The sequence below is a fragment of the Dasypus novemcinctus genome, chromosome Y (genome assembly GCF_030445035.2).
Source record: "Dasypus novemcinctus isolate mDasNov1 chromosome Y, mDasNov1.1.hap2, whole genome shotgun sequence".
Classification (NCBI taxonomy): Eukaryota; Metazoa; Chordata; class Mammalia; order Cingulata; family Dasypodidae; genus Dasypus; species Dasypus novemcinctus.
In genome coordinates, this window is record NC_092216.1 from 29,871,246 (window position 1) to 29,883,821 (window position 12,576).

At 43.0% G+C, this 12,576-nt stretch overlaps 1 protein-coding gene across 1 annotated transcript; it reads right to left on the minus strand.

Moving 5' to 3' along the window:
* Window positions 1-9,622: 9,622 nt before the first annotated feature.
* Window positions 9,623-11,999, minus strand: LOC139438312 (testis-specific Y-encoded protein 2-like). The gene is made up of 5 exons (XM_071213417.1): window positions 11,329-11,999; window positions 10,313-10,390; window positions 10,076-10,184; window positions 9,832-9,977; window positions 9,623-9,733 (listed from the first exon to the last, which is right to left on the minus strand). The coding sequence occupies exons 1-5, from the start codon at window positions 11,881-11,883 to the stop codon at window positions 9,623-9,625; spliced, it is 999 nt and encodes a 332-aa protein (XP_071069518.1). The 5' UTR covers window positions 11,884-11,999.
* Between the last annotated feature and the right edge of the window lie 577 nt (window positions 12,000-12,576).

Here is a 12,576-nt window from a genome sequence, read left to right on the forward strand (position 1 = left end):
GATCGAACAATCATAAATATCTATGCCCCTAACAAGGGTGCCTCTAAATATGTCAGGCAAACGCTGGAAAAACTAAGTGAAAGAATAGATACATCTACAATTATAGTGGGGGATTTTAATACACCACTATCAATTCTGGACAGAACATCTCAAAAGAGAATCACCAAAGACACAAAACATCTGAATAGTATATTAGAGGAGCTCGATCTAATAGACATATATAGATCGCTACACCCAAACACAGCAGGATATACATTTTTCTCAAGCGCACATGGATCATTCTCCAAGATAGATCATATGCTAGGCCACAAAGAAAGGCTGAACGAATTCAGAAAGATTGAAATCATACAAAACATTATCTCTGACCACAGTGGAGTCAAGCTGGAGATTTGCAAGGGAAAGAAGCCCAGATTTCACACCACGATTTGGAAATTAAACAACACACTCTTAGAAAAACAGTGGGTCAAAGAGGAAATCTCAAAAGAAATCAATGACTACCTTGAAACAAATGATAATGATAACACAACATACCAAAATTTATGGGATGCAGCAAAAGCAGTACTGAGAGGGAAGTTTATAGCCATAAATTCATATATCAAAAAAGAAGAAAGAGCAAAAATTGAAGAACTAACTGCACATTTGAAGGAATTAGAAAAACAACAACAAAGTAACCCAACAGGAAGAAGAAGGAAGGAAATAACAAAGATAAGAGCAGAACTAAATGAAATAGAAAATAAGAAAGCACTTGAACAGATAAACAAGACCAAGAGCTGGTTTTTTGAGAAGATTAACAAAATTGACAAACCTTTAGCAACACTAACAAAGAAAACAAGAGAGAAGATGCAAATACACAAAATAAGAAATGAGAAAGGCGATATCACCACTGACCCCACAGAAATAAAGACTATCATAAGAGGATATTTTGAAAAACTATATTCCAACAAAAATGACAATCTAGAGGAAATGGACAAATTCCTAGAAACACATAAACAGCCCATATTGACAAAAGAAGAAATTGATGATCTTAACAAACCAATCACAAGCAGAGAGATAGAATCAGTTATTAAAAATCTCCCAACTAAGAAGAGCCCAGGGCCAGATGGCTTCACAGGTGAATTCTATAAAACATTCCGGAAAGAACTGACACCAATCCTGCTGAAACTATTCCAAACCATCGAAACAGAAAGAACATTACCCAACTCCTTCTATGATGCCAACATTACCCTAGTACCAAAGCCAAACAAAGACATCACAAGAAAGGAAAATTACAGACCAATTTCTCTAATGAACCTAGACGCAAAAATACTTAACAAAATACTTGCTAATCGTATTCAACAACACATTAAACGAATTATACACCACGACCAAGTGGGATTCATCCCAGGTATGCAAGGATGGTTCAACATAAGAAAATCAATCAACGTAATACACCATATAAACAGATTGAAGGAAAAAAATCACATGATTATATCTATTGATGCAGAAAAAGCATTTGACAAAATACAGCACCCTTTCTTGATAAAAACACTCCAAATGATTGGAATACAAGGAAATTTTTTGAACATGATAAAGAGTATATATGAAAAACCTAAAGCCAATATTGTTTACAATGGAGAAATCCTAGACTCCTTCCCTCTAAACTCAGGAACAAGACAAGGATGCCCACTGTCGCCGCTCCTATTTAACATTGTCTTAGAAGTACTTGCTCGAGCACTGAGGCAAGAACCAGAAATAAAAGGCATTCAAATTGGAAAGGAAGAAGTCAAAATTTCATTATTTGCAGATGACATGATCCTATACATAGAAAACCCTGAGAGATCTACAACGAAGATTCTAGAACTCATAAATGAGTTTAGTAAAGTCGCAGGTTATAAGATCAATGCGCAAAAATCAGTAGCATTTCTGTACACCAATAATGAGCAAGATCAGGAGGAAATCAAGAAACAAATACCATTCACAATAGTAAATAAAAAAATCAAATACTTAGGAATAAATTTAACTAAAGAGGTAAAGAACTTATACACTGAGAACTATACAAGATTGTTCAAGGAAATCAAAGAAGACCTAAATAAATGGAAGACTATTCCTTGTTCATGGATAGGAAGACTGAACATTATTAAGATGTCTATCCTACCAAAATTGATCTACATATTCAATGCAATCCCAATAAAAATCAATGCAGCCTTCTTTAAGGAACTAGAAAAACTAACTATGAAATTTATTTGGAAAGGAAAGAGACCCCGAATAGCCAAAGACATACTGAAAAAGAAAAACGAAATTGGAGGAATCACACTACCTGACTTCAAAACATACTATAAAGCTACGGTGGTGAAAACAGCATGGTATTGGCATAAGGAGAGACATATAGACCAATGGAATCGAATTGAAAGCTCTGATATAGAACCTCACATATACAACCACATAATATTCGATAAAGCCACCAAACCCTCTCAACTGGGAGAGAGTGGCCTATTCAACAAATGGTGTCTGGAGAACTGGATAGCCATATGTAGAAGAATGAAAGAGGATTACCATCTCACACCTTATACAAAGATCAACTCAAGATGGATCAAAGACCTAAATATAAAAGCCAAGACCATAAAAACCTTAGAAAGCAGTGTAGGGAAACATCTACAGGACCTTGTAATAGGTAATGGATTTATGAATATCTCACCAAAAGCACGAGCAGCAAAAGAACTAATAGATAAATGGGACTTCCTCAAAATTAAAGCCTTCTGCACCTCAAAGGAGTTTGTCAAGAAAGTAAAAAGGGAGCCCACACAGTGGGAGAAAATATTTGGCAATCAGATATCTGATAAGAAACTTATAACTTGCATATATAAAGAACTCCTACATCTTGAAAATAAAAAGATAAACAATCCATTTAAAAAATGGGAAAAAGACTTAAACAGACACTTCTCCGAAGAAGAAATACAAATGGCAAGAAAGCACATGAAAAAATGTTCCAAATCTCTAGCTATCAGGGAAATGCAAATCAAAACCACAATGAGATACCATCTTACACCCATAAGATTGGCAGCTATGAAAAAAACAGAAGAATACAAGTGCTGGAGAGGATGTGAAGGAAGGGGAACACTCATCCACTGCTGGTGGGAATGCAGAAGGATCCAACCATTCTGGAGAACAGTATGGCGGTTTCTCAAAAAACTAGCCATAGATTTGCCATATGACCCAGCAATACCACTGCTGGGAATATACCCAGCAGAACTGAAAACAAGAACACAAACCAATATATGTACACCAATGTTCATAGCAGCATTGTTCACTATTGCCAAAAGTTGGAATCAACCCAAATGCCCATCAACAGACGAGTGGATCAATAAAATGTGGTATATACACACAATGGAATACTACTCGGCTGTAAGAACAAACACACTACAAACACATGTGATAACATGGATGAATCTTGAGAACCTTATGTTGAGTGAAGCAACCCAGACATTGAAGGACAAATACTACATGACCTCAATGATATGAAATAAACAAGCTGCCCTAGATAGCAAGAGACTGAACGATAGGCTTGCAGGAAATCGGAGGGTGGAGGAAGGATATGAGCCGATGTCTGCAGGGGTGGAATTTAAGACGAGATGGTGGTAAGTATGAACACAAAGAAGAGATAAAAGGGGGGCAAGGGGTTGCCTTTGCTTGGGGCTTTGCGGGTTTGAGGGTGGCTGGGGAGGGACGGGTGGGTAACGTTGCCCAAAAGTGGGGGGAGGGAGGGGTAGCATACGAACCAGGAGAGGGTCAGGGGTTGGTGGAGAGTAAAATGCCGAGAAAATCATATCAAAATATAATAAAGAGGGTTACCTGTTTAGAATGCTCGGAGGGGAGGGTCTGATGCAGGACGGGCTCCTGGGGAATGTCTAAATGCTCATTCTGCCAGAGTGGGTGACACCATGGGGTAGAAACCCAAGTAGTGAGAGTGGGGGTGGACCCACATCCTGGGGAGGACTAATGCCATCCAATAGAGGGAACTGTATCCCTCGAGAGAAAGGGTGGCTCCCAGGGCATTGGGGCAGTTGAGCAAGTTAGGCCCTGAACACTATTCCATCTATCTCTGGAAGTGGCTCCTCAGGAAACGGAGGTTGGCTATCACTGAGGGCACTAAGGTGGAAGGGAAAATGGACGTTAAATGTGTGGAACCAAAGTAAGTGGGGGGTAAGAGAGGAGTTTCTTGAGAGTACACAAGGATGGATATAAAACATGTAATATTACACCATAACATATAGGAGATGACAGACTGATAATGTAAACCATAATGTAAAACATAGGATAACTAAAAATGTAAAGAACTGTGTATCCTAAAGTATGCACCATAATGTAAATACAGATGTCACCTTGTTAGAAAGCTAATGTCTCAGACTCTGTACATCACTTTAAGTAAATATGATATGAATAGGGCGTAAGAGTATCACTGTGGAAGGGAAAAGGTTTTCTGGTGGATGTGTGGGAGTGCTGTATATTATATATATACATTGCTGTGGTCTAGGACTCCTGTGAAGAAAAGCTGAATAATTAGGGGGGGGGGGGGAAAAAAAGAAAAAAATAGGATGTGGAATTTTTTCAAGTCAACATTCTTTATCTAAGTTCTTTATCTAACTTTATCCAAGTTCTTTATCTATCCTTTAAACTCATCGCTATATGCCATTCCCTAGTAAGGGACCATGACATTATATTGGGCTTCAAATTTCGGGGAGTTCTGGATCACAGAGTGTTTCAACAATGGCAATGGAGGGATACTGGTATGGGATACCAATGACAGATGATATATGACTGACAGGGAGCTGTACAGAACATATGTCCAGGGTGCATGGTAATGTTTGGATATACTCATAGTGGCAACAATTAAAAACCACAGTAGGGGGGGTACTGAGTTCCCGGCCAGTGGTGCTCTGTCGTGGTCCCTAGGGGAGCAGCGACAGTCTCCCAGGTACAGTGGTGGGGACCGGGAGGGAGTGAGGGTTCAACAGTGAGCCCCTGATACTAATGACTATGCTTGTGAGCTGATAAACCCAAAATAATAACAAGGCCTAGAGCAACTTTGTGCCTGGGAATTTCCTTCTGTCAGCCTTCATGTTACTCAAATGTGGCCAGTCTCGAAGCCAAACTCAGCATGTAAATGCAATGCCTTCCCCCCAGCGTGGGACATGACACCCGGGGATGAGCCTCCCTGGCAACGAGGGACCACTATCAACTACCAACTGATGATGCAACTGGAAAATGACCTTATACGGAAGGTTCAATGCGGATCAGCAGAATATCCATGTCTACATAAAATACCATGACTTTAAAATGCTGTTTGACCTAAAGTAAGGGGGAAATGGAAAGGAGAAATGAGTTTATATGGCTACGAGTTTCTAAAAAAGAGTCTGGAGGCTGGCAGAAGGTTTGCCCTCATGCACAACTGAGCAGAGTCAGAGAGACAGATAAAGCAGATACAACCCCCAGATATTGGTTCCTTTGAGGGCTAAAGAGACCCATGGGAGTTATGGTCATGGCTGATGGGGTTAACTACCAGGGCAGATGGCCCCTCTTTGGAAATGGTGTTTATGTGTGATGAATCTGGACTCAGATGGGATCTCCCTTCATAAGACTTTCATGCTAATGTGCTGGAGGTGCAGTTAATGTTGGGGTTTAAGATATATTTAGGGGATTTGAATCTCTGGACTGACAATGTGATAGCCAGATCCTGAGCCTCAACAGACTCCAGCACCTACAATCTGATTTATTGGACTTACCACACTCAGCTAAGATGGAGGTGAAGAAGGACAACCACCACACCATGGAGCCTAGAGTGATTACAACTGAAAATGGGAGGATTGCATCCAGCATCCAGGTGGAATCTGAGCCTCCTCTTGACATAAAGGTGCAATGGACACAACCAATCCAGTGTCCACATAGAAGAGGTGGCATTGGATTGGGAAAAGTGGACATAATGGACAAAGGGTATGGGGAAAGGCAGGAAGAGATGAGAGGTGGAGGCATCTTCGGGACATGGAGCTACCCTGGATGGTGCTTCAGAGGTAATCACCGGACATTGTAAATCCTCACAGGGCCTACATGATGGAATAGAGGAGAGTATGGGCCATGATGTGAACCAATGTATATGAGGTGCAGAGGTGCCCAAAGATGTACTTACCAAATCCAATGGATGTGTCATGATGATGGGAACGAGTGTTGTTGGGGGGGGGGGAGAGGGGGGGGTGGGGGGGGTGGGGTTGAATGGGACCTCACATATATATTTTTAAGGTAATATTATTACAAAGTCAATAAAAAATAAAAAAATTAAAAAAAAAAAAAAAAAAAAAAAAAAAAAAGAAGTGAAAGGCTGCTGCGACTAGAAGGGGAAAGAACTTCAAGGTTTGTGGGAAAATGCAAAGCCATATGTGATAGAGTCATCCAATGTGGCTTTTGGACAAAAGATTCAAGGCTGTCAGAAGAGGGCTAAAAACAAAGTGATTACATTTAGGGTCATCATGGAAGGAGTGTACATGGGTAGTCTGACACTTGTTTACCACCAGCATGCACACTTAGATCTCATTACCTCTGACTATATCCATGTTGCACCAAAAATGAAATGCAAAGAAAGGAAAGGTATCACATGCACTTTTAATTCTGAGAAATGTTTCCTTCTTGCAGTTCTGATTTTCCTGTACTCACCAGCTTCAGAAACCCAGGAAAATCTGAATCTTCCACATGCAAGTTTCCTTTTCCCAAAGTCCCTGTGAATACATTTCACATCAAGTTCCAAAACTCTAACTTTGAAGAGTGGTCCTCACAGGATGGCTGGTAGTCACTGCAAAGGGTTCTTGCATTCAAAATTCTTTGGTGAATGTTTTCTTCAATAATGAACTAAAATTTAAGATATCTTCCATCCTATTTGGAAGGATGGAACTTTTTGGTAATGGATGGTGATGATGGTAGCACAACACTATGGATGCTATTAACACCCAAGTGTATATATGTATTTGAATGCTACTAAAAGGAAAATGTTATGACTCCCAGAGATGAGCCTTGTTGGTACTGAGAGATTATGACCAAGCACCAACAACCAAATATGCATGTGGAAATAGACTATGACCGAAATGAGGGAGCATTAAATATTTTTTATGACCAAAAGAGTTCAAAATGTGCAGAGAGTTCATCCCAGACATTATGTCATGGTGGAAAACTCAAGTGTCAGATGAATGGATAAAAGAAATGTAGTATAGGCAAATAATGAAATATTATTCAGTCATAAAAAGGAATAAAGTTCTTAAGCCATGACACGAATCTTTAGAACATTGTAATGAATGAAACAACACACAAAAAGATGAATACTGTTGATTACCCTTTAGGGAGAATCTAGAAAAATTTAGAGATGGAAAGTAGATTAGAAGGCTGGGAAAAAATGATGGCGAGTTATGTTTAAAAGGAAAATGTTTAATTTATGAAAAATTTTAGATAATGAATGCAGATCCTCTGGGGGAATTCACTAATTACCACACTAAACAAAACTTCAAATAAAAGCCCTATGGACATCTCTACACTATAGGCAAAGCACAAAGCTCCATGAAATCCACACCTGTTCAGCTGGCCCTATACAGGAATTCCCTACATGTGATTCTTCTACCCTTTTTACTTCCATCTGTAGTTTTCACAACCATCAAACATATGTCTTAGAGGTGTGGATCTTCAAACTGTTCATATGCCAATTGAGCCCTGAATCCCAGGAGAGTCGTGGCCAACAGTTACTCTCCAGTTCTTCAGATTTGTCCAGGACAACAACATGATGATGGTGGGCAAGTCCATCCCCCAACTGGGGAGAATCTATAGTTACAAGCAAAACAGTTAATCATGGACTTAGGTAGACTTATTGTTTTTGGTATCATGTGGTAACAATGAACTTTTAACATTGATAAAAAGAGAGTGACTACCAGAGTTTCAGAGGGAGAAGGAATGATAAGCAGGCAGAACACTCTTTTTAGGGCATTGGAATTGTCCTACATGTTATTGCAATGACAGACACATGGCATTATACGTTTGTAAAAGCCTACAAAACTATACAGTGTGAAGTGCAAAAGACACACTATAGACCTTGATTAGTAGCAGTGCTTCCATTTAGTTCATCAAGACTAGCAAATGTTCATCACTAATGGGAAAATGTGTATGAGGGTGGGTATAGGTCATACAGGAATCCCCTATACTTTTGTAAGGAATCCCTTACTTCTCTGTAAGTTAAACTTTCTCTAAAGTTTATAATGATTTTTAAAATGGAAATATTAGATCATATGTTTGAAAACAGAATAAACTTTTAAATCCACAGAAGTACACTATACAGGCAGTAAACACCAAGTTAAATCATGGAATATAGTTAATATTATGATTATTTAAATGTGCTCTCACCAATTGTAATAAGTGTTCCACATTGATGCAAGCTGTTATTAGGGTGGTATAAGGGAATTCTGCATTTTATGCATGATTTCACTGTAAATCCAGAACTTTCCTAATAAATAAAAAGCAGCAACCTCTAGCAAGAAGTCTCTACTTCTTGTCCCCCCCAGTGCCTCTACTAGTAGGAATAATTGTGTCCTCATTTAGAAATCCAAAATAATACATACGATCCACATTTATAGGCCAAGCCCTTTTTCCCGGCCCCTTCTTTCCAGACTAGGAATTTCCTGGAGAATATTAAGAAGACCCAAACAAGGATTTCTATTTATTCCATCTACTTCAGCAATCATATAAATACACACAAAGACAGAAATACTTGTTTGTGTTTATTTCTAACTATTATCATTCCAGTGTGCCCTTCTTTAATTTACCCAGTTCTTTATTTCTCTCCTGCCCAGGAGAAGCACCTTGCCACCATTTCATGTTTCTGAAGTAGCTCTTTATGCCTTGTGATATTTTACATAAACTTTGAGGCTCTATCATTTCCATTTTAAAAGCTCCAAGAGCCCTGAAACGTGAACACATAAAAAAATATTATATATATATACACACACACACACACACATATCTATATAAACATTGAAACCTGTATTTTTTCTGGGCAATATTAAAATATTAAATTAATTCCTACAGGTCCTATACTGGAGAATATTCCTTCATCACTTGTGATTTCTTAAACTTTCTCCCCCATGAGTTCATAAAATGATTCTATATAATCCCTGCATGCCTATATTATCTGTATTGCTGTGGGAGGGGTAAGGAGATAGACATGACAATTAAAAGACTGATTATATGAACAGAAAAGTGATGGAACACTCTAGTGAGTAATTCCATAGAGATGCGTAGTCATTTTTGGAGAAGGTGGTTATAAAGCCTTAGGGTGAGCCAAACCTTAATGTAGGAGTTTGACTGTGGAAATGAAAACCATGGAATGATGTTTCAGGGAAATGGAGCTAATGATTCAGCCTTCCATCCATTTGAGTGGCCTGGGCTGGTCATGCGCCTTTATTAGGCTTAAACTTCCCCATCCAGAACCTGTTTTGAAACAGTTCTCCAATGTTCCTGTCTCACAATGACTCCCTGCCTGACTTGGGGTGCATAAAGTCTTACTCTTAACCTCAGTTCCTCCACCACAGAAATGAATTTCCCAGCAAGTGACCACTGCATTTCAGTCCCCCCTGCCCATTATCCTCTCCATTCTCTGTGCTGGTCCCTTCCTCCCTTGGGTAGTACTGCAGGGGATTGGGCCACAGGTCCTCATTGATGATCTGATAGAGGAAACAGGTAGGGTTAGGCCAGGGTAAGAACTTCATTCCCCAAGCAGCTAGGGGCAGGCCAACAAAGGCCACTTCTGATGATTCCCAGAGTTTGCCCCACCTCAGCAATTCTGTTATACACTGCAAAGTTGTGGTCGGAGAACCAGTTGAAGAAGTTAAGGTTATCATTGTGATGCCTGCGACGGGAGGCCTGGCATCCATAATCCCGGAACCACTGGACTGGAGTGGAATGAGAGGCCCTATATCCTGTAGAAAGAGGAAAATGACATCCAGGAACTGGATCCTTTCGGTTTAAGGCCCACCCCTACCATCTGCCATGATCCACCTGGAAAGCCATCTCTTACCAGTGATGTTAATGTCACACTCCTTAATGATTACTTCATTCTGGAAATACGGGTTTCTCCTAAAGAAAAATGTGATCTTGCAGTGGTTCTTGGCTTGGCTGTTCTCCACCTGCCATGACGACATGGAGTAGACATGTACAATCTCTTCCTAGAAGACCCCTGCCTGTTTCCATGGATGAATTATTTCCCCTTGCCGGCCCCCACCCAGCTCTAGCACCTCAGTCTTCCCTGCCTCACCTCCAGATTGGTCATGTAGTTAAGCATGTCTTCATCTTGGTCAGTGATCATGGCTGATATCTGGGGATGGTTCAGAATCTGCATTGAGTCAAGGAGTCTTCAAAGCTAGGAATGAAAGGGTTAAAAGCAGGCAAAGCATATCTGGCATGCAACCAACATAAGGCAGGCCATCTATCAGATAATCTGCCATTGTAGAGCTCTCTCTCAATTGCCATCCTTCATGAGAGGTTGCTTAGGCTCTATGGTCATCTCGGTTTTCTGTGGCTGTCTGTACTCACATATGGACTGTTTGTTTCTAAGGAGCTCTTGATCCCTCTCTCTCCTATGTGCCCTCCTGTCTCTTCTGCCCTGATACTTCTTGGGTCTGGATGTGTGTTCTCTGGGCTCTCAGTGAGGACATGGGGATGTTCACATAAGGCTATGGCCTGAAAAATGTCTTCTGGTTTAACATGAGCTACATGGCTCTGTTTGGAGCTCTGCTGGCATCACACAGTACAAGGAGATGGCATATATATTTGGAGGAACAGCGCATGCAGTGAAGATGGTGCCAAGCAAGGGACAGCAGCTGTAGTGCAAAGGAAATCACTGTTTGGAAAATGTGGTGTTTGGCAAGGAAATAGTGGCAATGACAACACAGCACGTACGTAACAGGATGGCAGTTTGTACAACATCCGGTCGGTTATTTTCCACGAAAAAGTGTGCTACACGTACCTGCTGTGTGTGAAAGTTTCTTTATGCTGTTTTTAATGCTGCATACAGATCTCCACACATACGTAAACACCCACGAAGTTTTCCCACATTACGCATAAGCCCAAAGGATTCAGGCACCCTTTGCCTAGGATTTGCGTGAGTGTGGTTCAAGAAAGGCCGTTGTCTCATCCCTGGGCCCGTTGGTTCCCAACTGTACCCACCCCAGCTGTGAGTAACCCCTCGCCAACTGGCAGTGCCCTCTCTAACCACCATTTCCCTAGGTGAACCCCATGGAGGCCACCACGTGTGAGCAATAGGAAGGATACGGCTTTGACCCAGAAACCAGGAATACCCTGGATGACGGCTTTTCTGTTGTCCATGTGTTTTTTGCGCCTCTGCCACAGGGTACGCTTCAGCCGAAAGAAGGCCCTGCTGGCTTCGGCATTCACTGGCTCCAGATCTAACTGAAGGGCTAACAGCTGCTCCAAGGAGGGTCGGGTACTGGTGGGTCCACGTTCTGGCCGTGCCTGCCTGTTTTGCTTCCGCCTCTCCGCTAGTTTCTCCTCTCGCTCCTCCTCTACTACTATAACCGCCACCTCCAGTATATTCTCCACTACCACATCCTTCCCCACCTCTGCCTCGTCTTTCTTTCCCCGGATCTCGGTTGCCTGGAAGGCTACCTCCCCACATACCGGGGCCTCCCCCGACTCCTTCCCTCCAGCTGGGGCCTGTGCCTCCGGCCCTGCCCTGCAGCTCTGTGGGGACCGCTCGCCGGCAGGCCCCAGCGACTCTCCTACCAGAGGGCCGCTTGCCAGGCCAACGAGGTGTTCTGAGCGTGCCTGGGGAGCCGGGCCTTCGCCAGGACCCGCTTCACTCGCCATGTGGCCCGGGCCGGTGCAGGGAAAGACCCCGCACACGCTCTCCCCAGGCCACGCCCGCGGGTACAGCAGCGCCCCCTAGCTACGCGGGTGGGCCCCGGCAGCCTGTGGCGTTGGAGACGTCCTGGGCGCATGCGCAGCGTTTGGTGACGGCACGACGGCCAGTGACGGGGAAAGCCGCGCTTTCCACGCCCCACGCCGCTCCCCCCCCCCCCACCCCTCCGGCGGCGCAGAGCCCTGGCCCCTCCCGCTCCTGCCCTTCCCCGCTCCTGCCCCGCCCTCACACTGGGCTGGAGCAAAGCCTGCGCCTGCAACCCGCAGCCCAGCCTTCGAGGGAGCGAGTCTGCAGGGCGCTGCTCACCTCCAGCAGGCTGGTGGGGAACGTGCGTGGCGCTCAGTGAAGGTCAGGTCAGGGCCCGCGCGGGGACCCCGGCTGGTTCTGGGGCGGAATTTCCTAAGCCATGGAGGCAGACCCCGCCATACAGGATCTGGCTGCCCGCAGCGATTATCCCGCCCACAAAACCTAAGCGGAGCCGGGAAAACTGCGCCCTGGCAGCCGAGCACCGGTGCCCGGAAAGGCGCCCTGTTCTGCCCCTAAGTTTCATTTTGGGGGCGCTAGGCCGCCTACCTGAAACACCTTCGCCCCTACGCAGGGAGGATGGCAAGAGGGGAAAAAAAGCCTTTCCCAACCTAGAG

What these genes read in the sequence shown, in the direction of transcription:
- LOC139438312 (XM_071213417.1), bottom strand. Translation starts at nt 11,883, where the DNA reads ATGGCGAGTGAAGCGGGTCCTGGCGAAGGCCCGGCTCCCCAGGCACGC. An exon ending in CTGGTTTCTGGGTCAAAGCC is followed by an intron (nt 10,391 to 11,328) that starts GTATCCTTCCTA and finishes GACTCAATGCAG; the next exon opens with ATTCTGAACCATCCCCAGAT. An exon ending in GTGTGACATTAACATCACTG is followed by an intron (nt 9,978 to 10,075) that starts GTAAGAGATGGC and finishes CTCTTTCTACAG; the next exon opens with GATATAGGGCCTCTCATTCC.